The sequence below is a fragment of the Polypterus senegalus genome, chromosome 8 (assembly GCF_016835505.1).
Source record: "Polypterus senegalus isolate Bchr_013 chromosome 8, ASM1683550v1, whole genome shotgun sequence".
NCBI lineage: Eukaryota > Metazoa > Chordata > Cladistia > Polypteriformes > Polypteridae > Polypterus > Polypterus senegalus.
Window position 1 is genome coordinate 11,568,853 of NC_053161.1, and position 23,651 is coordinate 11,592,503.

The 23,651-nt window shown below is 38.6% G+C and overlaps 1 protein-coding gene across 1 annotated transcript; it reads left to right on the forward strand.

Moving 5' to 3' along the window:
• Nucleotides 1–2,984: 2,984 nt before the first annotated feature.
• Nucleotides 2,985–14,456, forward strand: LOC120533787 (microtubule-associated proteins 1A/1B light chain 3C-like). Its single transcript, XM_039760742.1, has 4 exons — nucleotides 2,985–3,206; nucleotides 7,328–7,383; nucleotides 9,234–9,340; nucleotides 13,593–14,456. The coding sequence occupies exons 1-4, from the start codon at nucleotides 3,122–3,124 to the stop codon at nucleotides 13,753–13,755; spliced, it is 411 nt and encodes a 136-aa protein (XP_039616676.1). The 5' UTR covers nucleotides 2,985–3,121; the 3' UTR covers nucleotides 13,756–14,456.
• The last annotated feature ends 9,195 nt before the right edge of the window (nucleotides 14,457–23,651 follow it).

The following is a 23,651-nucleotide window of genomic DNA, read 5'->3' on the forward strand; positions in this document are numbered from 1 at the left end:
TTCATGACTGGTTACGAGGGCAAGACAAAACCTTTTATTCTGCTGGAATCTAAGCACTTCCAGGCAGATGGCACAAGTGCCTTGAGAAGGGTGGAGACTACATTGAGAAATGACAGCATCAGTTTTGTTAAGGTTAGTTCCATTTTCTAATAAATCCCATTTTCTAACTTTAGCTTGACTCTCCACTCATATATGCAAATATTTAGAAATTCAAAGATATTTGAAATCCGAAATACTTCTGATTTCATTCATTTTGGATTAGAGATACTTAACCTGTATTACCAAATATAAATTACAAAAAAAAAAAAAGAAAAAGGAAAAATTAAAGAAACTAAAGGCAGAGAGGGAGCCCTGGCTCAACCATAGCAACTAATTATTTAATTTTTCCACAACAATGCCATCTGATGGTAAATGGTGTGGCTGTACCCCTCCCTACCTGCCCTAAAAGTAAAGATCCCACTAATACTACTGTATATACAGTCTACAGTAAATTTCTTTTTTCTGCCTTATTTCTTGTTTAAATATCATTAAATTTTCACAAAGTTATGGTTTAAGGATAAAAATAAAATTTGGCTGTTTACTTTGCCTCATACAGTAGATAAGATATTGAAGGTTACTTTAAATAGCATTGATCATAATTAATACAAAAATTACATTCTGGTCACTGTGGTTTTTGCGGCTGCCTCATGACTCTTATGTCCAACCATGGTCTGTGTGGAATTTGCACACTGTCAACAAGTCCACATGGATATTCCTCGCACATTCAAAAAGACAGGCAGGTTAGGTTAACTGGCAATACTAAGCTGGCCCAGCATGAGTTTCGATGTGTGTGTGTCATTGGGCCCTACAATAGACGGACTGATCCCTTCATGTAGGATTGGTTCATGCTTAATGCCTAATATTGCCAGGCTACGCTGTGGCCATATGCAATCTGAAATTGAGTTAAATACATTGGAGAATGTTATGTGTATGTGTGAGTATTCATTTTTTCTGTGTTCCACCTGTCTTAAGTGATTTTAAGATAAAGGTGTCAATGCTCTTGTACAAATAGGTTAAGTATTTGATACTGATGTTCGACTTAGACTCAGAAAACACATGACAGTATTTTTTTTTAATTATATGACATTGTCATTTTTTTTGTTTTCAGGATCAATACTTTGTTTTTTTCCTTGATACATTAAATTAAATCCTGAACTGTTCTCCTTTGTTGTCTTCCTAACTATGAAAGGTGCTATATTGTTCATTAGCTGTGATATTCTTGCTGTCTCATACAAGAAGATTTGTTTTCATTCATTCTTGTATGGGGGTAATATATACTGTACAACTTTATTTTATTTAAATGCAGAAGATTGTCAGTAAGGAATCGTTTTTTGAAAGATTGCTTCTATCATAACAAAGTCAAACATTAATTGAACTGTCTTTTGTTTTCTTATGCAGAGTTTTTGTATAAAGGTGACTAGATCAAAATATGATTTTACATTGAATGACGAGTGTATTCCACAGTCCTCAAGAAAGAGTTTTTCTCTTGGATAAGCCTTATATACACTATATGTAAACTAAATATATGTGTGTAACTTTTTTGCATTTACGTATAGTAAAATTGTAATGTTGAATCTAGTCTCCCTGTAGAATTTGTCATTTGCAATACAGAGCAGTGGAGCAAATCTTCCTGATTGGTGTTGCAGATTATGGTGATCTCTGTGTAGCCTTTCAAGAACTTGTCTCAAGCTAACAACCAAGCTTTTCTACTCATGCCCTCCCTCTTCCCCTTTCCTCTCCTCTTTCCCTCCCACCCACATTGATCTTTTTAGAACAGTCTAGCAAATTCTGGCTAAGACTGCTACCTTATGTAGGAGTATACTGTAGTTAATCAATCCCAATTGCTTCTCTGTTTGGCTGTTTACATTGAAAAATGTCCTTGTTCCATTTCTTTTGAGCAGCTTAACAATGATACTTATTTGTGTGAAACATTTAGTAAAATACATTTTTCTACCATAACCTAAGTAATTAAGTGGGTATATACTGTATACACTAAATATAAGCTAAATATATAACAGAAGAGTACAGCACTATGACCTTTTCACATCTAAAGTAACATTGTAATGTTGAATATAGAATTTGTCTTTTGCAATGCAGAGCTGTGGAGCAATTGTCCTTGATCAGTGTTACAGATTAAGATGATCTCTGTGTAACCTTTCAGTACTGCCACATCAAGAACTTGTCTGTGCTGAACGATGCTGTCTCATTAATGAAGCAAGTTCCTTTTTCCAAATTGTGCAAAAGGCATCATCAAATGCTTCCTGCTGATATTTTACACATCCTGTTTTTGGTTTATAATCTTAAAGGCTTTCTTGTATATGATGCCATAACCCTGCTGGGCTTTAAGGTGGCCCACACTCCAGTTCTATGTGCTTGTGAACTCTCCATAACTGGCTGTGATTCTTTTTTTCAATTGCTTTCAATCTCATAACTTTAGACCAGAAATGGAATTTAGATGAGTTATTTCTTAGTTTCCATCCAAAAAAATTAATGGCCGGGATAGGCGACTCTGTCTTAGATCATGGATATGCTGGTGTGCTGGTTGAGAAAATGGATGGGTGGATAAAATAATAAAACCTCACGCTTCTCATTTACCCGAATTCATATCGGATAGGGGCATAGAATGCAGACATACCTAGATTTAAAAAGCACGTCTAAATAATAAACTGGAAGATAAAAAAGTTTGCATTATTCCTTCCAAATTATTCTGCGGCTACAGTGAAATTTCTTATAATAATGATTTCCGAAGCACTTTGCAGGTGATCGGCAACACTAAGAGGTCACAACTGCCTTATGGAGGTCGAGGAGGCGATCAGCAGTGTTGTTTGTCCGAAGCTCTTAATCTGGCTGACAATAAATGAAAGGGTCACCCATGTAAATGTGCGTGTGCGTGTGTGTGTGTGTGTGTGTGCATGCGCGCGCGTGTTTGTATGGTGGGGCTGAGAGCGGTTTGCACGTCCCCTCCCGACCTGTCAAGCCGGTTCATTTCGGTTTTAGCCAGGTTGGCTAATCTGTTTCGCACGTTCCCCTCCCTTCGCTGACCACAAGCTATAAAGACACCGCAGTAGCAGACTGCAAATCTATGTCCAGCCTGACAAGAACAATCAACATGCCCCCCCTTGAGAAGTCGCAGGAGATGAAGCCCTTCAAGCAGAGAAAGTGTCTGGGTAGGTGCGCACCGGTACGGTTGGGGTCGGGGGGTAGCCTACTTACCTTCATAGGACTTGTGCGACGAGACTGGTCACTAAGCCACTGTCCATCATCGCTCGCCCGTTTACGAGGCTACGTGCATAGGGTCGCCTTTAGTTGAGACAGTGGTTAGCTTGCATTTTAGTTTGTTCAGCAGAATACGTTTACTGTACATTCATGGCATAAAATGCATATTAAAATGTGTTGTAATACTGGGCTTGTGTGAATATATTGAAATACAGTAAATAATACAAAGATGGAAATGAGACATTATAATGTAGAACGTACAAGTGGAGGTTAACAGACACAGGACAGTCTTTAAATTTGCAGGAATATTTGCACGCAATCTGAATGCTGTTTGCTACGGGAGCAGTTGATTGATTAAACTAATAGTAGGCAAACGTGACCTCTTAATGCGATAATGATGGATATATTTTTTTTAAAGACCTGTATACTTTTTGGTGATCATTTACTCGAGAGCTGCAGCTGGGCGCATTCTGGAACGGGGTGTAGTTTGGCGAATAAGTTACAAAACGACAGTGTGAATTCAAAAGATGTGAAAAAATGAGGAACATCAGCTGTGCTATCAAAACACTACACGTATAAAGGCTCTACTAGTTAAAAAAAAATATGCAGGTCCATCTGCTCCTTAAAAGCGCAGAAGGTAACCATGGCGTGCTTCCCTAGTTACAATGTCGCAGCAGTGCACAATAGTGTGACGTGGACAAAATCAGCTGTGTTTGTTGTTTTTGCCGACTTGCTCGAAAACCGGTTTAGTCCAGCTGGTTTTATCAGGGGCTGGAGGTCACTGATTGACCACAACCCTGTGTCTGGTTCGGACATCTGCAACTCTTGAGCCTTGAGATTTATATTGCCAGAAATGTCTCAGTAACTCTGGATCAGGAAGAGAATGAAGAGCTGCAATGTAAAATCAAAATGTATTAACACTGCTACTTAAGAATAAAGGAAATATAAAAAATAACAAAAAAGAAAAACCATGACACTGAACCAAACCTTTCATCTTGTCAGGACATTTTGGAATTCAAACAATTATGAAAAACCACACATTGTGTTGTCAAATGTGGTGCTTATATGCTGTATATATTGTGACCTGTAGGGGGCATCTCAGAGCACCAAACCTCAGACACAGTCGCACAGACACTACACCAGGTTAAAAATACAATTTAATCACAATACTTTTACAGTTACTCTGCTTTGTATCATTCTTTCCAGGCAAGCTTAGTCCACCTCCTCCCTACTCCAGCTCCCAGAATGAGATGAGGCAGGTCCTTTTATGCTGGACCCAGGAGTACTTCTGGTACGACAACATTGCCACCAGGAATCACTCTTGGATGGGGTCCTACCTCCACGAAGCAGGGGAGCCCTTTCTTGGCAGTGTCCTCTGGTGGCACTCGGGGACCCCAACAGAGCTGCCCTCCAAACTGAGTCATGCCAGAGAAGCACTGTAACCTGTCATACTGAGGGATGAACTGTTTTTAGCAGGCATTCTCCCCTGGTCCACCCATGATATCTTCTCCCCTACTGGGAAAGGGAATAGTCACCATTCCAGTCAGGGTTCACATCAGTCTGTGCTGTCCTTCCATAATGGCCTTTCTGCCAGCTAAAGAACCCTAGCTGCGCTACTTGGTAAGATGAGTTGAAATCTAAGTAATAGCATAGACATCAGCATTAATGTTTGCAAATGTCTCTGTTATATCCCATTTGGTATGGGATTCGTAAAAGCAGTGTTAATGTTTGTGATGTGCCATTTATAATAAGTGCTATGCATTTTATTACTAAATGTCTATCTATCTATCTATCTATCTATCTATCTATCTATCTATCTATCTATCTATCTATCTATCTATCTATCTATCTATCAAAAATGTTTGTGATGTGCTATATATTATAATGAAAGACATAGCAACTGGACCAACACACATAGACAGACAGGTACAGAGACACATTTCCTTTTATTAAAGTGGATGAGAGAGAGATCAAGATCTAAAGGATGAGAGAAAAAATTACATTTTGTATAAACTGTAGTCAGATTGTAAAGTCTGTCATTACGGTTGGCCCAAGCCTTTTTAATGGGGGTTATATTAACTGAAACATAATTCATGCCGAGCAATTTTAACAGTAGGCTATCATCAAAACATGGGTTTTCCGTTCCAGTTAGTAAGGCTCTCTGTAAAATGCATGGGAAAACTGCAATGCAGTAGATGTTCCAGTTATACTACAACACATTTGGACATACTTAACTGTATGTGGATATGGTCAAAAAACCCATTTAAGCCAGTTTCAGAGTGGTGGTTGGAGAGGACATATCCTTGTAGCTCTGGTTACAAGGATACACATGTACGGGGCCAGTTTAGAGTCACTAAGTTTCCTAACCATGCAGACACAGTAATAACATATTAACTCCCCACAGATACAGTAACTGCTTGACATGAGGCAGACCTAAGATGTTGCATCTGTCAGGAAGGAACCTTAAATACAGTGACCACCATCATCTAAATCCATCTGTCCGCATGGGTTTTTAGTCAGCAGATACACCCGTTTTTCTCTCACATGCTAATAACTGTTAACAAACTGGTTAGTTTGGTATCTCTGATTGGGCCTGATTTGTATTCAATGTACTGGCACCTTGTGTGTGGCATATGCACTGTATGTGTGTGTGTGAATATATATGTAAATATTGTAAGGGATGGCAGGCAGCCTTACCTAGCTGGGATGCCCATGAGATGGAAGGACTTGGGGAGAGAGCATGCACAAGGTATTATCTTCCCCAGAGAGCTGGATAGTAGCCCCCCTGAGCAGCCGCAGTTCCTTGGATTCCCACAGGGCAGCATGGGATGTGGAGCTCTTTAACTTAGCCCTGCTGGATGCCACCAGGGACTGGGGAGCAATATTTCATGGAGTTTCTGTCTCACCCAGAAGTGCTTTCAGACCTGGGTGGGAGATAAATGGAGTGGCTTGCCTGAGATGGAGGAGCCAGAGTTAGGTGAAAAGTGGACAAAGCTTACATGGAGGAGGCAGAAGACAGCACTGTATAGCACAATAAAGCAACTTGTTAATTGTCTGTACTTAAGACTGTGGTAGCGGCAAACGCTTGTTTTAAAGAGGTTCCCAGTACACAACACATGTTTCGCCCTAAATGGGGCTCCTCAGATGTACACACCTTTGCTTCCTCTTACAGAGACTGAACCTCGGACATCAGCACCTGATATGAAGCCTTGCATGTTTCACCACAGCAGCTGGTTCACTAACTTGACAGGCTGAAGATCGTAGTATTGTATTGCATTCATAGGTCTGAGTCACAGTCTGATTATTTGGATGGTTACCTTACCATGTAACACTTGGGGTTGGTTGGCCATGTGGCAGACATCAGCCACGTCCTTTCAGCTGCGAGAAGCAGACCATAGATATGTGATTCAGTACCTGCCAGATAATACAAAGAACAGGACATGTCCACACAGTATATTTAACATGTTCTGTTTTCTTCTAAATATTTTTCCATGTCCTAGGAATGACAGGGTTTGGTTGGCAGTTAAAATTCTTATATACTGCATGAAGACATAATTACTAAAAATGAATGGAAACCACTAAAAAAGACAAGAACAAATAAGTGTTTTTTTCCCTTTAGAAAAAAACAAAAAAAAAAACAATGACACACTTTTTTTAAAAAAAAAACAATGACGCACTTTTTTTTTTTTTAAACACAAAACAGACATTGGTGACGTAACCAACACCTGTCACTGCAGATCACGTATCCTTTTGTTCAATAGCACTACAGATGAGTTCTAGTGGGCTTTGAATGTTCTTATGTTCTTTCATTCTCATGATTCACTCCCACAGGGCATATCTAGACTCAGAAGAAAAGGAAAAAAAAAATAGAAATTGCTATTTCCATTGTTCATACATTTCTTTTCACTTAAGTCATTGAAAAAGAGAAGAATGACTTGTTGAGTTACATAGTTATTTACCTCCTAAGTTTGCTAAAACATTCTTTTGGGGAAAACATGTTTAGCTTGCGTGGGTCAACTGTAGTTTAGATGTATCTTATGTATTTTTTTTTGTGCTTTTTGTTTCTTTTTAGCAACCAGACAACATGAGGTGTCAAATATACGACTCAAGTTTCCCAACAAGCTCCCTGTAAGTGGCTGTTCTTGCTGTTTTCTTGAAGGGTGTAAAGTCTACTTACCAGATGTTGGCAACTTACAATTTCATTTAATTCAGTTCCAGAGTGACTGCGGTTGAATATTTTGTTTAGGAACTGCTTTGTACCTTTATATCCACCTCACAGATACAGCACTGCTTTGTAGTTTTTTTTTTGTTTTTTTTTTTACTAACACCAGAAAAACAAAAGAAATTAGGATCACAAAGACTTTAATGGGTGGTGGATTTTAACAGCCTAGCCACTCGGCCTTTTATTTACTAAAACTTGTAAGTTTTGCTTTTGATATTGAACATGGAGAATATTACAGGAGGGCAGCACGGTGGTGCAGTGGGTAGCGCTGCTGCCTTGCTTCCTGGGTTCTCCCTGCATGGAGTTTGTATGTTCTCCCCGTGTCTATGTGGGTTTCCTCTGAGTGCTCTGGTTTCCTCCCACAGTCCAAAGATATGCAGGATAGGTGTATTGGCAATCCTTGGTGTGTGTGTGTGCCCTGTGGTGGGCTGGTGCCCTGCCCAAGATTTATTCCCTGCCTTGCGCCCTATGTTGGCTGGGATTGGCTCCAGCAGACCCCCATGACCCTGTAGTTAGGATATAGCGGGTTGGATAATGGATGGAATATTACAGGTTCAGTGGATGCAAGGCAGGAACTAACTATACATAAACAGGGCCAGTTAAGTCACTAGTTAACCTTTGGCATGGCTCAAAGCCTGTTTTAATAAGTACATAGATTTTCATTTTGTACTGCTGTCCTGTTACTAGCTGAATGAAATACATTGTTATTTTTAGTATTACAATTAGGCACAGTGTTACCTGACACAAAACAATAGCCCCATTGTTTTCCTTAGGGCAAGCTGTTCTCCCAGGCTTGCTCCTAAATACAGCTGAAGGGCAATATTAACATTGTGGCCATTGGGCAGCATTTTGTAATCTTTATTATATCCAACTTTGAACTGCATAGGAACTTCCATGAAATTTATTTTTGTAATGGCTTTACTATGAAGTATGTATTGATCTAGGCGGCACAGTGGTGCAGTGGTAGTGCTGCTGCCTCGCAGTTAGGAGACCCGGGTTTGCTTCCCGGGTCCTCCCTACGTGGAGTTTGCATGTTTCCTCCCACAGTCCAAAGACATGCTGGTTAGGTGGATTGGTGATTCTAAATTGGCCTGAGTTGAACATGAGATTAAGTACAATATGCAAGGGGTGGTAATTTCAGAGGCTGTGCATGTGGTGAATACACCAGAGCATTCCTTGTTGACACTAAAATAAGTACTGTAAATGGTGATTAAAAATAAATATTCTGTTGAGCAGTTAGATTAAATAACCAACCCCTCTTGACAGAAAAAGGGTGGACGGAAGCAAATCTTTAAACAAACATTAATTTTGTCATGGCATTACTGTTTTATTGTCGCAAGGAGCTGTAGTCTATCCTGGAGGCATCAATGACATGGGCATGAGAAAAACACACACATGCACTAGGATACACTGGATTCAAACCTCAGCTGGTTCTATGTGAAGTTTACATCTGCCTTTTTTTTTTTTTGTTTTTTCTCCCCGAGTACTCCTTGTTTTAGTTTGACCTCCAAACAACTGAATGGTAAACACTATGCAGGTTAAAATCATTGGTCACTCTAAACTCTGTCATGTTAACATGTCTAATGATGTACTGGCACTGTGGCTATGACTGATGCCTTCCTTGTGCCTAGTTCCGCATGGATAGGTCCTGGCTCCTGGTTATCCTAAGCTAGAATAGGTGGCATAGGCGTACCCCTGCTTTGTAGTTGTGACTGGTCAGAGACTCACAGTTATTGGTTTTCTTTTCCACATTTAGGTTATTGTGGAGAGATACAACAAGGAGAAAGTGCTTCCCCCTCTGGACAAGACAAAATTCCTGGTGCCACCTGATCTCCCTCTCTGCCAGTTTGTCACCATCATAAGGTAAGTTTTAAGTTTTAATTTGTGAAGTCTCAAGTTGACTATATTTACAAAATTGCTTTTTTTTTCTTTAAGACACTTTCCCTGTTAACTTTTGTCCTTTAGTAAAGACTGAGAGTGCATGATCACCTTTACTTAGCGTTTAACTAACTCATAAACTCTAAAGACAGTTTTTAATCCTTAGTTTTGAGGAGTTTCATACTCAACTGTTCAGGGTTTGCATTGTTTTTGACACTTTAGATTCCAGCATTTTTAACTCTTCATTATGATTTTTAATTTTAACTTCTATATAAGTTGTTGATTCCTCTTTGTAGTGACCACGCTTATGTTTGCTATATGTGCCTGTCTAATATATCTTGTCAGATTCCGGTTTCCCAGAATGCCCAGTTGTTTTTAGTCATCAGACAACCAAATCATAACTCTTGTTTATGAAATTATCTGGACAAAAATAGTTGATTTGCATTAAGCATATCCATGTAAAAGAAGTCGAACAATTTGTGCTTTCATTTCTTGACCTTGGGAATTAGCATTGTCCTTAAAGTTTCAGCCTTCTTGATTATAAACTGAATTTTGTCTTTAAAAATTACATTAAATTTGCATCAAATGGAGCAAATCTAGTGGATACTCTGAATATGGAAAGCTCAACTCTCAGGGAAAAGTATTCTACTGAGCAAAAGAATACACGAACCAATGTTAGGTTCCATTTGTCATAAGTCACTGATTGGGTAGCAATGGTGACTTTCTGTAAAGTAATAGACTTGCAGATACAGTTTTTGAGACTATAAATTAAACTTTCTCTTTGATCCTTTGAGCTAATAAAACAAAACATGCAGTGCAATTAGGAAAAAAAGAGAAACATAAAACTGAAGAATAAATTACAAAATAACATTTAAAAATAATCTTATTTTTTAAGCAGACAAATATTAACCGGTGAGATGACTAAATTATGAAAGGAATTAGTACAGTGGATCTCAGCTGTAATTTAAAAAATGGTTTTTCAACAAGAACACAGGGACATGCTTTGGAAATTTGTTATCGGCATATTTCACGCAAATGTTAGTTTTTCTTCACGCAAAAAACCATAGACTCATGGACTAAATTACCAAGTATTGCAGTGAAGAGTAGGACTTTAGCGGCCCTTAAGTCTTGACTTGACTTTATTTTTGACAATCTAGGAGAATAGGATGGACGAGCTTGTTGAGCTGAATGGCCTTTTCTTATTGCAGTTGTTGTAAATCTAATGTTCTCAATTGTCCTCATTTTATTAACATTGAATGGGTCAGCTGACATACACTCACATAGGCTCAATTTAGAATAATTAATCTAAAACACATCTTTTGGGTAAAAATCACAAAAACGTCAAAAAATCCATGTAAATTCAGCTTAAAGCAGGGGTGGACAAAGTCGTTCCTGGAGGGCCGCAGTGGTTGCAGTTTTTTTGTTCCATCCCAATTGTTTAATTAGAAAACAATTGTTGCAAATAATTTACTTTCATGGCTTTTAAGTGCTTTAAATCTGTCATGTCAGGTCATTTTCCTTTGTAAGCCTATCATCCAAATGATTTGAAGGCTAAGATTGGACAAGTAATTCTCAGTCCTTCATTTTTTCTCTTTGCTTTCCTTCCAAGTATTTAATTAAACCAGGCGGGGCATGATAAATCCACACAGCTAAATAGAGAACTGCTGGTTTCTTTTGTCATCTGCATCTTATTGCTAATAAGGAACAATTAAAAAACGAGAATAAGGTTCTTTAAGACTAAAATTAGCAATAAGGGTTCAAAATCTTAATGAGCAAGACAATGAAAATGAAGCAGAAGTGTTACTAGAGCAATAAGTGCTTCTTATTAAGCAATTGGGTTGGAACAAAAACCTGCAGCCACTGTGGCCCTCCAGGAACGACTTTGCCCACCCCAGGCTTAAAGTGTAGACTCTAGCCTGACAACGGTCAAGAGTGGATTTAAAATCCTAATGTTGACTCTAAACGACAGCAGTGCTGTATAACAACTACAACAACAACAACAACAACAACAACAACATTTATTTATATAGCACATTTTCATACAAACAGTAGCTCAAAGTGCTTTACATATTAAAGAATAGAAAAATGAAAGACACAGTTATAAAACAAAATAAATCAACATTAATTAACATCGAATAAGAGTAAGGTTCAATGGCCAGGGGACAGAAAAACAAAAACTCCAGACGGCTGGAGAAAAATAAAATCTGTAGGGATTCCAGACCATGAGACCGCCCAGTCCCCTCTGGGCATTCTACCTAACATAAATGAAACAGTCCTCTTTGGATTTAGGATTCTCATGGAAAAAAGATGAATGATATGTCACTCTCTATATAAAGACATCTGTCTATCTGATATCTGTACTCATTGTCCAAATGTAATGTCTGCTGGCATCCACAAGAGGGAGGCAATGTTTGTACAGTACATGGGCAAGTGGCCAGTGTATGATAAACCCTGAGGCGTGTGTCCATGTGTCTGGCGTCCACAACAGAGCTGGAATGTTCGATTAAGAAAGTCGACAAGAAGCACAAAGAAAGATGCAAGGCAAAGAGGTTTGTAAATGCATGGCAGACAGACTTATTGTACCATTAAGCCTGTTTAAATAAACAGGCATTTCGCTATGGTAGTACATAAACAGATAAAAGAAAAAAATGGCATTTAAGGTTTCTCAAGATTATTTCTTCAACATTCTTAGTGTCTCTATGATTTATTCCAAAACAGAGTACGTGTGACACACTATTACTACTTAAAAAAGGATGAAGCACAATATCATGTACTGTACATCCATCCATTAGCCAACCCGCTATATCCTAACTACAGGGTCACGGGGGGGTCTGCTGGAGCCAATCCCAGCCAACACAGGGCGCAAGGCAGTAAACAAACCCTGGGCAGGGTACCAGCCCACCGCAGATATCATGTACAATGCTGACATTATTTAAATGTATTGTACAGTATAGAAATCTTATATTTTCATAAATATAATTCTTTAATTAAACAGAAAATGTTATGCATTTAGAATAACTACAATGTTTTTTTTTACAGACCACTCAATAGATATATTGAGATCAAATTTGGCTTTAGGGAAGAAAACAACATATTGCGAGGAGGAGGAGGAGGAGGAGGTGGATGTGGCTCATTGCTGGGATAAACTGTCATGTGCTTGTTCATAAGCATCCCACTAGTGCACTGGCTGAGTGTCCTAATTCCACTTCTTGAAATCCACTTTGAAGTGGGCTGCACAAAGTGTTGCATACAGTCGATTGTATTGAGAGTAAAAGGAAATGCAGTATGCGGTCCTATGTTGCACATTTGCTTTGAAGTAATTTCTCCTTTTACAAATATCCATTTCCATTCTATTCTTGGTCCTCTAAAGTGAATTTACAAATCTGAAGCACCAAAGTACAAATTAGGGTCAAAAGAGTCCTTTACATATTTGGTGATAACTGTAATTATTTCAGACTTCATTTGGCACAGTGGCCAGTGCTGCTGCCTCAACTCCAGAGTCCTGGGTTCAAATCTCAGCCCGGTTCCTATTTGTGTTCAGTGGGCACATTCTCCATATCTGTGTGAATTTTTTCTCCTACATCCAAAAGACATATTTGTTAAGCTAATTGGCTTATCTAAATTCCAATGGTGTGTGTGAGTGTGCCTTTTGTTGGACTGGAGCCCTGTGCGGTGTCGGTTCCCATCTTCAGTTTTTGAACTTGCCATGACCCTGCACTGGATTATGTAAGTTCCGCAGTGGATGAATGAAGGTAGAGTTGCTGTGCCTTCAGACTTCGAGCCTGCCTTATCTTTTTGTTTCTTGGTTTTTAACTAATCATTGAACATCTTTACATGCTTGAACTTGATTTTATTTTTTTATCTTGCCTGAAAGAAGATATCCTTCATAGTGGTTTATGGTAAGCCAGGTCTTTTTTAAGTTCAATTATCGGATACAATTATAAAACCACGCAGCACTCGACTCCCATTGTTTTGCATGTTCATCCTAACTCAAAATGCCAGTGCATTGCTGACACCTCAGATGACTCCATTAATTGCTTGTTCCCGAGCAAAAACATCTATAGAAAGGCCAATATCAGAGTTCAATCTGTGGTACATAAGTTTTACAATTAAAAAATGATGTGTGTTGTTTAAGTTAAACCCTCAAGCCAGTGTTTGGGGGGGAAAATGTATTTGTGTTTGTTCCCTATACAGTTTAACTCATTTCTTTCTTTTCATTTACCTTTCTGTTTGACAGAAATCGTATTGCAATCAACTCCACACAAGCCTTCTATCTGCTTGTCAACAACCGCAGCCTGGCCAGCATGACCCTCACCATGGCAGAGATATACTCCTTAAACAAAGATGAAGACGGCTTTCTCTACATTACGTATGCCTCTCAGGAAATGTTTGGCGCCTGAGACAATATGTGCTTTCTCCAAGGAAGAACTGTTTATCTTAAGGTTGATGGTCACTGACAGCGCTTAATTCCACTGCCATTGTCGTGGCTGTGTTTGTAATCGACCAGGATCTGCTGACCTGACTGTGTCTCGAGTCTGATATGGGCTAGACACAAATGACTGCAGGGTGTGACTGCCTGCTGAAGCACTTGCTGGCATTTTCAGCACACAAAAATCTGGCGTGGATCCCTGGAGACCCTCATATCACTTTGTTTTTACAACTGCAGGCAAATACTTTCCATTCTGGTTTGCAAGGTTGTTTAGCTTTGATAAAGGGTGAGGTTTACTTTTCATAATGTTATAACATTACTTTTATGGTTCATGTTAATCAAATTGTCACTTAAGACAGCCTCAGCAGACTGGCTTTCTGTGAATTTGGAATTCTTAAAATCCTAGAGTGGAGGACTTTATTCATTCAGATATTTTTAACGTCTTCAAGCTACCATCCACAACATATACTGTTCTAATCTCCAACTCAGGTTACCTGTGGTAGTACAATTTCAAGATACTTAACCAAAGTGACTACAGCTAGCAATGCTCTCATGATGGAACTAGGTTTTTATTTATTCTTTTTTAAGGGTGTTACTTGAGTAATTACTTCAGAGTGTTAGCACGTGTGTCTTATTTTCGTTATTTAGTTGTACCATTCAGAATTTCCTTTATGATGGGCACATTCCAACAAGAAAGCAGGAAAAGAAGATGTGTACTTTTACACGTTTTGGAGTATTTTTAAAGTTTGAAAATATAAAAGGGATGATTTTTTAATACATTTTATTTTATCCACATTTCTAAGGAGGTCTGCTATGGTAATACAACTTCATTTTTAACATTCACAACATTCTAAGGTTATTCTTAAGAATAGGGAAAAAATGACAAATTACAATTGTCAGGAGTTGTACTGTAATTTGTTTGAGGTACTATTCAGCATATACTGTACTCTATAGTATACAATAGGAAGGGTTTGTGAAGTATTGTTTCTTGACCATGACTGGAATGTCTTGTAACGTGTTACATGTTAATTAAGATGCTTAATGACAATGATTTTATTCTCTAAGCAAAAGATGTATGTGTTTGGTAAAGTGTCTGGCATGTCATCCTTCGGGCCGGTTTATGCTTCATACTCAGAACACGTATATGCACACATCATGGCTGTCCCGTGTTTCCAGCATTCATTTGATATGTCCTCTGAGAACGTCATCAGAAATGAATGAGATGCTTGTGCGAGTTACAGTACCAATACCAGCAAAATATATGTTGGGGGGGTTTGTGGGTGCAGTATCTTCAAGTTGGAACATGATATCAGAGTGTCTCCTACAGGATCAATGTGCGCGCTTCAGTGTTTGAATGGTCAATGTGGTGAAGCAAATCATCAAACTTAAATGCTGACATACAATGGTACTCGTGGTGCTTTTCTTCATCTGTTTCTCGCATAGGTAATAGAAGCATTGCATTTTCCCCATTGTAATGATGCAATGCATTTTAAAGGTCTTGCATACCATCTTCTGTGCTTTTTTTTTTTGCACCTTCTTAACAGCATCACAATGTATGGAAGCATATTTGAGTCAAAGAGAAAAAAAATTCGGGACACAGTGAAGACAAATAGGTCCATTTTGTGAGTAATGTAGAAATTTTGACTTTAATTTCTCAGTTTATTTTGTCATTAAAGTAAAACATCATCTTAAAACCGACCCATTTGTTAATCACTACATGCTCCTGGGTCTTCCTTCTGTGCTGACAGCAGTGGCAGGCAGTGATTGCCACACAGAACACATTACATTTATGATATTCCAGCTCTCTGCACGTTTAGAATCATTAGATTTATACTTAATATCACTTTCATGATGAAATGTGTCAAAGCATGTATGTTACATTTTACAGATAAATTGTTAACTTCACTTAAATAATGAATACTGTTAATAATTACACATGTGGAGCGGCACGGTGCCAGGGCAGTAGTGCTTCTGCCTCGCAGTATGGAGTCACTTCTCTGGTGTTCCCTGGCTGGAGTTTGCATGTTTCCCTGGTGGGTTTCCACAGTGTGCTTTGGTTTCCTTCCAAGGCCATGAAGATTTGGGGATTTGGTGATGCTAAAATAACACTAGTGTATGTAAGTGCTTGTATTTAGCTTGCAGTGAGCTGATGTCCCATCCAGGGATTGTTACTGCCTCATGCTCAATGCTAGCTAGAATGGGCACTTCCTAGGATTGATGGATATAATCATTAAACATCGATCCTTTTCAGAGATATTGTGGCAAGGTGTCCTGGGAATTTAATGGATATTTTGGACAATTCACTACACAGCAAAACCGAACATTGTTTTCTCACCGTGATGATATCTCGTACTGCCACCCGATGGAATTCTCCAGATATCGCTCTTTGTGAAGCACAAACCCAGTCTTGGTTTACTAAAGATGGTTTATAAGGCATACTTCTTACTTAATAATGTTGACAGTATGTTACAAAACGCAATATAAATTACACAATTCATTCTGAAGCTTTTGTGGCTCGGTGAAACCAAGAGCTAAGCAAATAACTTTTCATTTTAACTGACCAGGGTCACTTTTATTGTATTTTTACATTAACAGTGCTCAGAATTGTAAAATGCATTGCGGTCAGCAATGCTGCTTCAAGAATTCCATGTTCTTTTATTTTCTTCCTGGTCGATTTTCTCCTCCAGAGTTAACATTGCTTTTTTCTGCCCTGGCACTGTCTCTTCTGCATTAAAATTCTTCAAGATGTGGATTTTAGAGCTTACCTGCCTTGAGGAATCCACAATTTAGTTTAACTGACCCTTTAGTCAGGATGTCGGTACTTGTTTAGATGTTGCATGGACCCTGTGGATGGTGCAATGGCCAGAGATCATAGCACAGCTCACATTTTCTCAGGTTTAAGGTTGTTTTAGAGGAGAGATTGTATTTTGCACTTGGATGATACAAATTGAAAATGTGTATGCAGATGTCAAACCTGTAGCACATGGCTTGCTCCTAAAAGAGTGTTCAAATAAAGCAGTTAATCTTTTATAAAATGAAGTTTCTGGTCTTGCTGCTTAATTGGTTTGAAAGTTGCCTTCTGTATGTAGTGTGTTAAAGGTTCTCTGAGATCCTGGTCCACCATCAAGGATTCTGTATACTTGATATTCCTCCTAACTCAAAACAATATAAATGGTTTCATTCTTGTTCATATTCTTCACAGGGAGACTGAAATACTGCCCATATTGTTTTCTGCAGGGGTGGAAGGTTAAAAGTTTAGTCAGTTCGTATAGAGAAAGGATGATTAACAATGGGAAGCACACTACCTAGTCACTGCCAGTGTGGTGTATGCATGGCCATAAAATGGGCACACCCTCAGATATGAATTGTGTGCCCTCTGATAAACTAAGGTCAATCTTGCATAAGACCATATTTGACAAATGAGACCTTTTAGTCCATCAAGCTTGTTTGTTTAGCTAATGGCTAAACTGTCCCAATCCAGAAACCTCTTAAAAGGTTGTCAAGGTTTCTGCTTCAACTACTTGTCTTTGTAGTTTATTCCAGATCCTCACAGCTCTTTGCATAAAGAAGTGCTTCAGTCATAAAAACATTTCCCAAAGAAAATAATGTGATGGTGCTACTCAAATTTCTGCTCTGTTACCAAGTTTTATCATGCTAACCTTGCCTAAAGAAGGGGCCTGAGTTGCCTCGAAAGCTTGCATATTGTAATCTTTGTAGTTAGCCCATAAAAGGTGTCATTTTGCTTGGCTTTTCTCAACATACTACCCTGAAACTTTGGAGGAGGCAAATAAAACTACAACTGTTTGGCTAGCTGAGAAAATTACATCTTGCTCAAAATTCTCTTTGCATGCCTTGCTATGAGCTTGAGTAAATTCTAATTGCTATTAGTTTTTTTAGCAATCCCACAGTGCACCATTAACAAAAGATTATTTTAAGGCAGGGAAGCCTTTAGCAATATTCCAGCCAACAAGTGTTCAGTTATGGAGGTCAGTAGGTATCCAGCACTTAAGAAATATTTTTATAGACGTCTTTGTGTCTTTTGAACTGTTAAGTATAATATCCCAGAAACATACATTTTTCGGTATACAGGTTTTGTTAAACTTTTACATCTATTTGCTTGGCAAATGCCATTATTCAACGTGACGTAAAAAAGACGTCAATATTATCAAGTAATTATTCTGAGGGATTGTTTGGGAACAAATGTTACAGGAAAGCAGTAAAAATAACATACAGAATTTCCCTCATCTTCTACAACTCACTCTGGCACCTATGCATATGTTAATGTGCATTTTCATTTTATTCATTTTCTATTCATCTGCCTGTTATAGTTTAATGAGTCTCTTCCATGTGCGAATGAAAGGAAATATGCAACATGTCACATTTTGCAATCCAGCGGTGACATGAGTGGGGTGGGAGGGGACATACAATTTAATTGATTTTCTAGTGTGCTTCAGATTCCTTACATTCTGTGGATATTAAAATACTGCAGGGGACATCAGAAGTGTGGGAACATAGTCACTCAGACAATACTAGCTGGTTTTGATGAAGATATGGACAGTATTTCTAAATTTTATCCGCATATTTTAGCAAAAGTACTCCTAGACAATGTCAGGGGACAAAGGGAAAGGGATCTGTCTGTTAAAATTTAAGATAAGAAATGGGACCCAACTCTTCAGAAAGTGCGATTGTGCTTCAATCTGTGCAAGGCATATTATAATTCTGGTAAAAGTTTCTAAAGCAGCACCAGGATTGTGAACACTGTCAGTAAATACGTGCCTATCTTACTTGGTCACATGTTTTGGTAATGCTCCACGCTGAGAACATTTTTGGTTTAACATTTTTGACTACCTCCCCAATCTAAAATCACTTAACAGCATATTCGGAGCAACACCTGATGGGATTACACCGAAATTTAAAATCTGTTGTAGTTCTTTATTACAGTGCTTGGTGAAATACTTCTTTTGCTTATTTGGCAAAATTCTATTCAACCCCTCATAACATAAATGGGAAAGTGATTATTTTTTGGAATACACTGGTTGCACTTACATGAATGCATCTTTGCCTGAACTATGTGTTATATTATGTGTTTTGTTCCTCTTAGATAAAAAAAATGAATGGATTTATTGATTTTTGTATGAAGTACATTGATGGCTAGAACTACCAGAAAGCAGCTTTCTCATGAAATTTGAGGGACCTGGGAATGCTAGAAAAAGCCCTTAATTGTATCTGTTGTGAGCTCTCACTCGGTACAGCCTGAAAGGCCAACAGAAGATGGGTGGCAAGAAATGAATAGTAAATGTTCATGTTCCATTGCTGTTATAGGGGATTCTATAGGGCATGCAGAAGTGAGGCACTACTAGAAGTTTGTGCTGGCCTGTAGCACAGTGGTTGTCTATTCTCCTACTTACGTATGTGCTTATGTGATTCACTTGTGAAATCAAATAATGCAGTATATTATGAGTTAATTGTAGGAAGTGTAGTTTAGTGGTTAAGGCCTTGGCCTTCAAAACCTGAAGTTGTGGGTTCAAATCCCACTTTTGACACTGTGTGACCATGACTGAGTCACCTGACCTGCCTGTGTTCCAATAGGAAAACCAAAGAAGAAATGTAACTGATTGTATCATAATTGTTGTTATGTCACCTTGTCGAATAAGTAAATGCAGAAATAACTGAGTACAGCTGGGAAGCCAGACCACATCTAGAAGCATCAGATTCCATCAATACAGTGTGACTCTCAAGGTTGTACAAATAAAAAACAGGGAGCAAGTATTATTTATATCCTATATGTGGGATAAATGCATGTGCTAGATTTGTATCGACAATGACATGGGAGGAGGACTTTGTCAGTAAAGTCTGCATGAGAGTATTATAGCCTACATACTATAGTATACAGTCATGTGGAAAGTAAGTAGACCTTATGAAATGTTTTTTCTTTTTTTAATATATGTGGACATACAGTATCAAGACTTGATCGCTGTTTAAACAGTATCCTTAAACTCAAAGATGATTTTAAAAAATACAATAAAATTTGACATTGCTATTATTTATTCAATGATAAATACCATTTCCTTCTGTGGAAAAAGAATTTCTACCTTTAGCTCCAAAAGCTGGTGTCAAGTAGGCATTAGCTGTACCTGTCCAGCAGTCTCTGACCTCAGCTAGGAAAAGGTTTTTCCCGCTCCTCCATGCTAAAGTCATCCAGCCGTGCGATATTTGAAGGGTGTCTTGCATGTATAGCCTGCTTTCAGTAACAAAGCATCTTGATGGGATTCATTCTGGGATTTGACTTGACCAGTCCAGAACCCTGCATTTCTTTCTTTTCAACCATTCCTTTGTGTATTTACTAATATGTTTATATTCGTTGTCATGTTGCGAGGTCAGCTTTTGGTTGAGCTTCAATCTTCTGATGGTCTTACATTATCCTCCACCCTCTGGTGCAATTAAAGAATTCATAGTGGGTTTTATGACGGTAAGCTGCTGAGGTACTGATACAACAACAACATTTATTTATATAGCACATTTTCATACAAAAAGTAGCTCAAAGTGCTTTACATAATGAAGAAAAGAAAAATAAAAGACAAAATAAGAAATTAAAATAAGACAACATTAGTTAACATAGAAAAGGAGTAAGGTCCGATGGCCAGGGTGGACAGAAAAAACAAAAAAAAGCTCCAGACGGCTGGAGAAAAAAATAAAATCTGCAGGGGTTCTAGGCCATGAGACCGCCCAGTCCCCTCTGGACATTCTACCTAACATAAATGAAACAGTCCTCTTTGTATTTAGGGTGAATAGTTGTTATAATGAGTCGGATATACAGAGTATCAGGATTTTAATTACAGTGAGGTTATGAGAAGGCCATGTTAAAGTAATATGTTTTCAGCAGTGTTTTAAACTGCTCTACTGTATCAGCCTGGCGAATTCCTATTGGCAGGCTATTCCAGATTTTAGGTGCATAGCAGCTGAAGGCCACCTCACCACTTTTAAGTTTTGTTCTTGGAATTCTAAGGAGACACTGATTTGAGGATCTGAGGTTACGATTTGGAATATACGGTGTCAGACATTCCGATATATAAGATGGGGCGAGATTATTTAAGGCTTTATAAACCATAAGCAGAATTTTAAAGTCAATCCTGAATGACACAGGTAACCAGTGTAGTGACATCAAAACTGGAGAAATGTGTTCGGATTTTCTTTTCCCAGTTAGGATTCTAGCAACTGCATTCTGCACTAGATGCAAACGATTTATGTCTTTTTTAGGTAGTTCTGAGAGGAGTGCGTTACAGTAATCTAGTCTACTGAAAACAAACGCGTGAACTAATTTCTCAGCATCTTTTAATGATCTAACTTTAGCTATGTTTCTTAAGTGAAAAAATTATCTGATTAATATGCGATTTAAAATTTAGATTACAGTCAACAGTTACCCCTAAGTTTTTTACTTCCGTCTTGACTTGTAATCCTAATGTATCCAGTGTATTTCTAATAGCCTCATTGTATCCATTATTGCCTAAGATTATTGCACTAAGATTTCAGTTTTCTCCTTATTTAACTTGAGAAAGTTACCATTCATCCATTCTGAGATACAAGTCAGACATTGTGTTAGTGAATCAAGAGAATCGGGGTCATCAGGTGCTATTGATAAATACAGCTGTGTGTCATCAGCATAGCTGTGGTAGCTCACGTTGTGCCCTGAGATAATCTGACCTAACGGAAGCATGTAGATTGAGAAGAGCAGCGGACCCAGGATAGAGCCTTGTGGAACACCATATACTTTGTAAAATATCATGTGTCATCGAAGTATAATTACCACAACTAACAAAGAATTTTCTCCCTGCCAGGTAGGATTCAAACCAATTTAAGACACTGCCAGAGAGGCCCACCCATTGACTAAGGAGATTTCTAACAATATTATAATCAATGGTGTCAAATGCGGTGCTCAGATCTGAAAGGATGAGAACAGATAAATGGCCTCTGTCTGCGTTCACTCGCAAGTCATTTACTACTTTAACGAGTGCAGTTTCTGTGCTGTGATTTGTTCTAAAACCTTACAAAATTTATCAAGAATAGTATGTTTATTGAGGTGGTCATTTAACTGCATAATGACTGCCTTCTCCAGAATTTTACTTAAGAAATAAGTTAGAGATGGGTCTAAACGTTTCAAAAGCAGAGGGGTCGAGATTATGTTTCTTAAGAAGGGGTTTAACTACAAGTCACCATGCTTTACAGTTGACATCAGGAGCTTCTGATCAAATGCTGCCTTTGGTTTTCACCAAACATGTCTTCTATTAATGTGGCCAAACAACTCTTATCTTTGCCTCCTCTGTCCACCTAGCACATTGTTCCAGTGGTTCTGGTCTTTGTCAAAGTGTTCATGAGCAAACTTTAATTTTGTCCTGGCATTCTTTCTGTACAACAATGGTTTTCCTCCTGGCACATCTCTTGTGTAGATCTAATTTGTGCAGCCTCTTTCTAATGGTAGACTTGTGTACTTTAACATCAATAGTTACAAGTACTACTTATAGGTTCTGTGATGAAATTCAGGGGTTCTTAGAGACTTCTTTAAGTATCTTGAATTCTGCTCTTGGGCAGAACTCGCTGGGACAGCCTACCTTGGACAAGTTGACAGTTAATTGAAATCTTCTTCGTTTATAGATCATCATCTGGACAGGGGAATGGTGGATTTCCAATTGTTTGGTGATCTTTTTACATCCCTATCCAGACACCTAGGCATCTATAACCTTCTTTCTGAAGGCCTCAGAAATCTAAGCATGGAGATAACATATACTTTAACAACAAAGGACAAACCAAAGTAAATGCCTGAGGTTTAAATAAGACAGTTTCCTCCAACAGCCTCTGTAATGATGTTCATATCATTTGCAATTGATCTGGTGTACCTGATTGTAATTTTAGGTCAGTGATGGCAAACCTATGACACTTGTGTCAAAGATGACACACCATAACACTTTGGATGACATTCCAGCATTCACCAAGACCTGAGTTACCAAAGAAACTGAACAAACAAAAATATAAGAAATAGATAGATAGATAGATAGATAGATAGTTTATTGATCCCCAAGGGGAAATTAACATACTCCAGCAGTATACTGATAAAAACAACATTAATTAAAGAGCGATAAAAATGCAGTGCAAGTTAAAAAATGCAAGGTGGAGAGTGCAAGGCAGGTATAACAATCAATAACATTGTATAATAATGTTAACGTTTACGCACTCGGGTGGAATTGAAGAGTCGCAAAGTGTGGGGGAGGAACGATCTCCTCAGTCGCTGAAGCTGCTCCTCTGTCTGGAGATGATCCTGTTCAGTGGATGCAGTGGATTCTCCATGATTGACAGGAGCCTGCTCAGCACCCATCGCACCACCACAGATGTCAAACTGTCCAGCTTCATTCCTACAATAGAGTCTGCCTTCCTCACCAGTTTGTCCAGGCGTGAGGCACCCCTCTTTTTTATGCTGCCTCCCCAGCACACCACCGTGTAGAAGAGGGCACTCGCCACAACTGTCTGATAGACCATCTGCAGCATCTTATTCCAGATGTTGAAGGACACCAGCCTTCTAAGGAAGTATAGTCGGCTCTGTCCTCTCTTGCACAGAACATCAGTATTGGCAGTCCAGTCCAATTTATCATCCACTCGCAAGAATTTATTGTAAATATTTAAATATTTCATATCTGTTGTGAAGGCTAGGGAGTGCCAGGGAGCCCCAAATATGAGCCACTGCACCACCTAGAACTTAAAATGGATTCTCACCATCCATATAAGCACATCATCTTTCATCACGGCAGCCTCACAGTTCAGTTGACCTCTGCATCGGAATCTCATTTTCATGGCACAAGTGTGAGATCTGTAACTGCA

What these genes read in the sequence shown, in the direction of transcription:
- LOC120533787 (XM_039760742.1), top strand. Translation starts at nt 3,122, where the DNA reads ATGTCCAGCCTGACAAGAACAATCAACATGCCCCCCCTTGAGAAGTCG. An exon ending in AGTTTCCCAACAAGCTCCCT is followed by an intron (nt 7,384 to 9,233) that starts GTAAGTGGCTGT and finishes TTCCACATTTAG; the next exon opens with GTTATTGTGGAGAGATACAA. An exon ending in CAGTTTGTCACCATCATAAG is followed by an intron (nt 9,341 to 13,592) that starts GTAAGTTTTAAG and finishes TCTGTTTGACAG; the next exon opens with AAATCGTATTGCAATCAACT.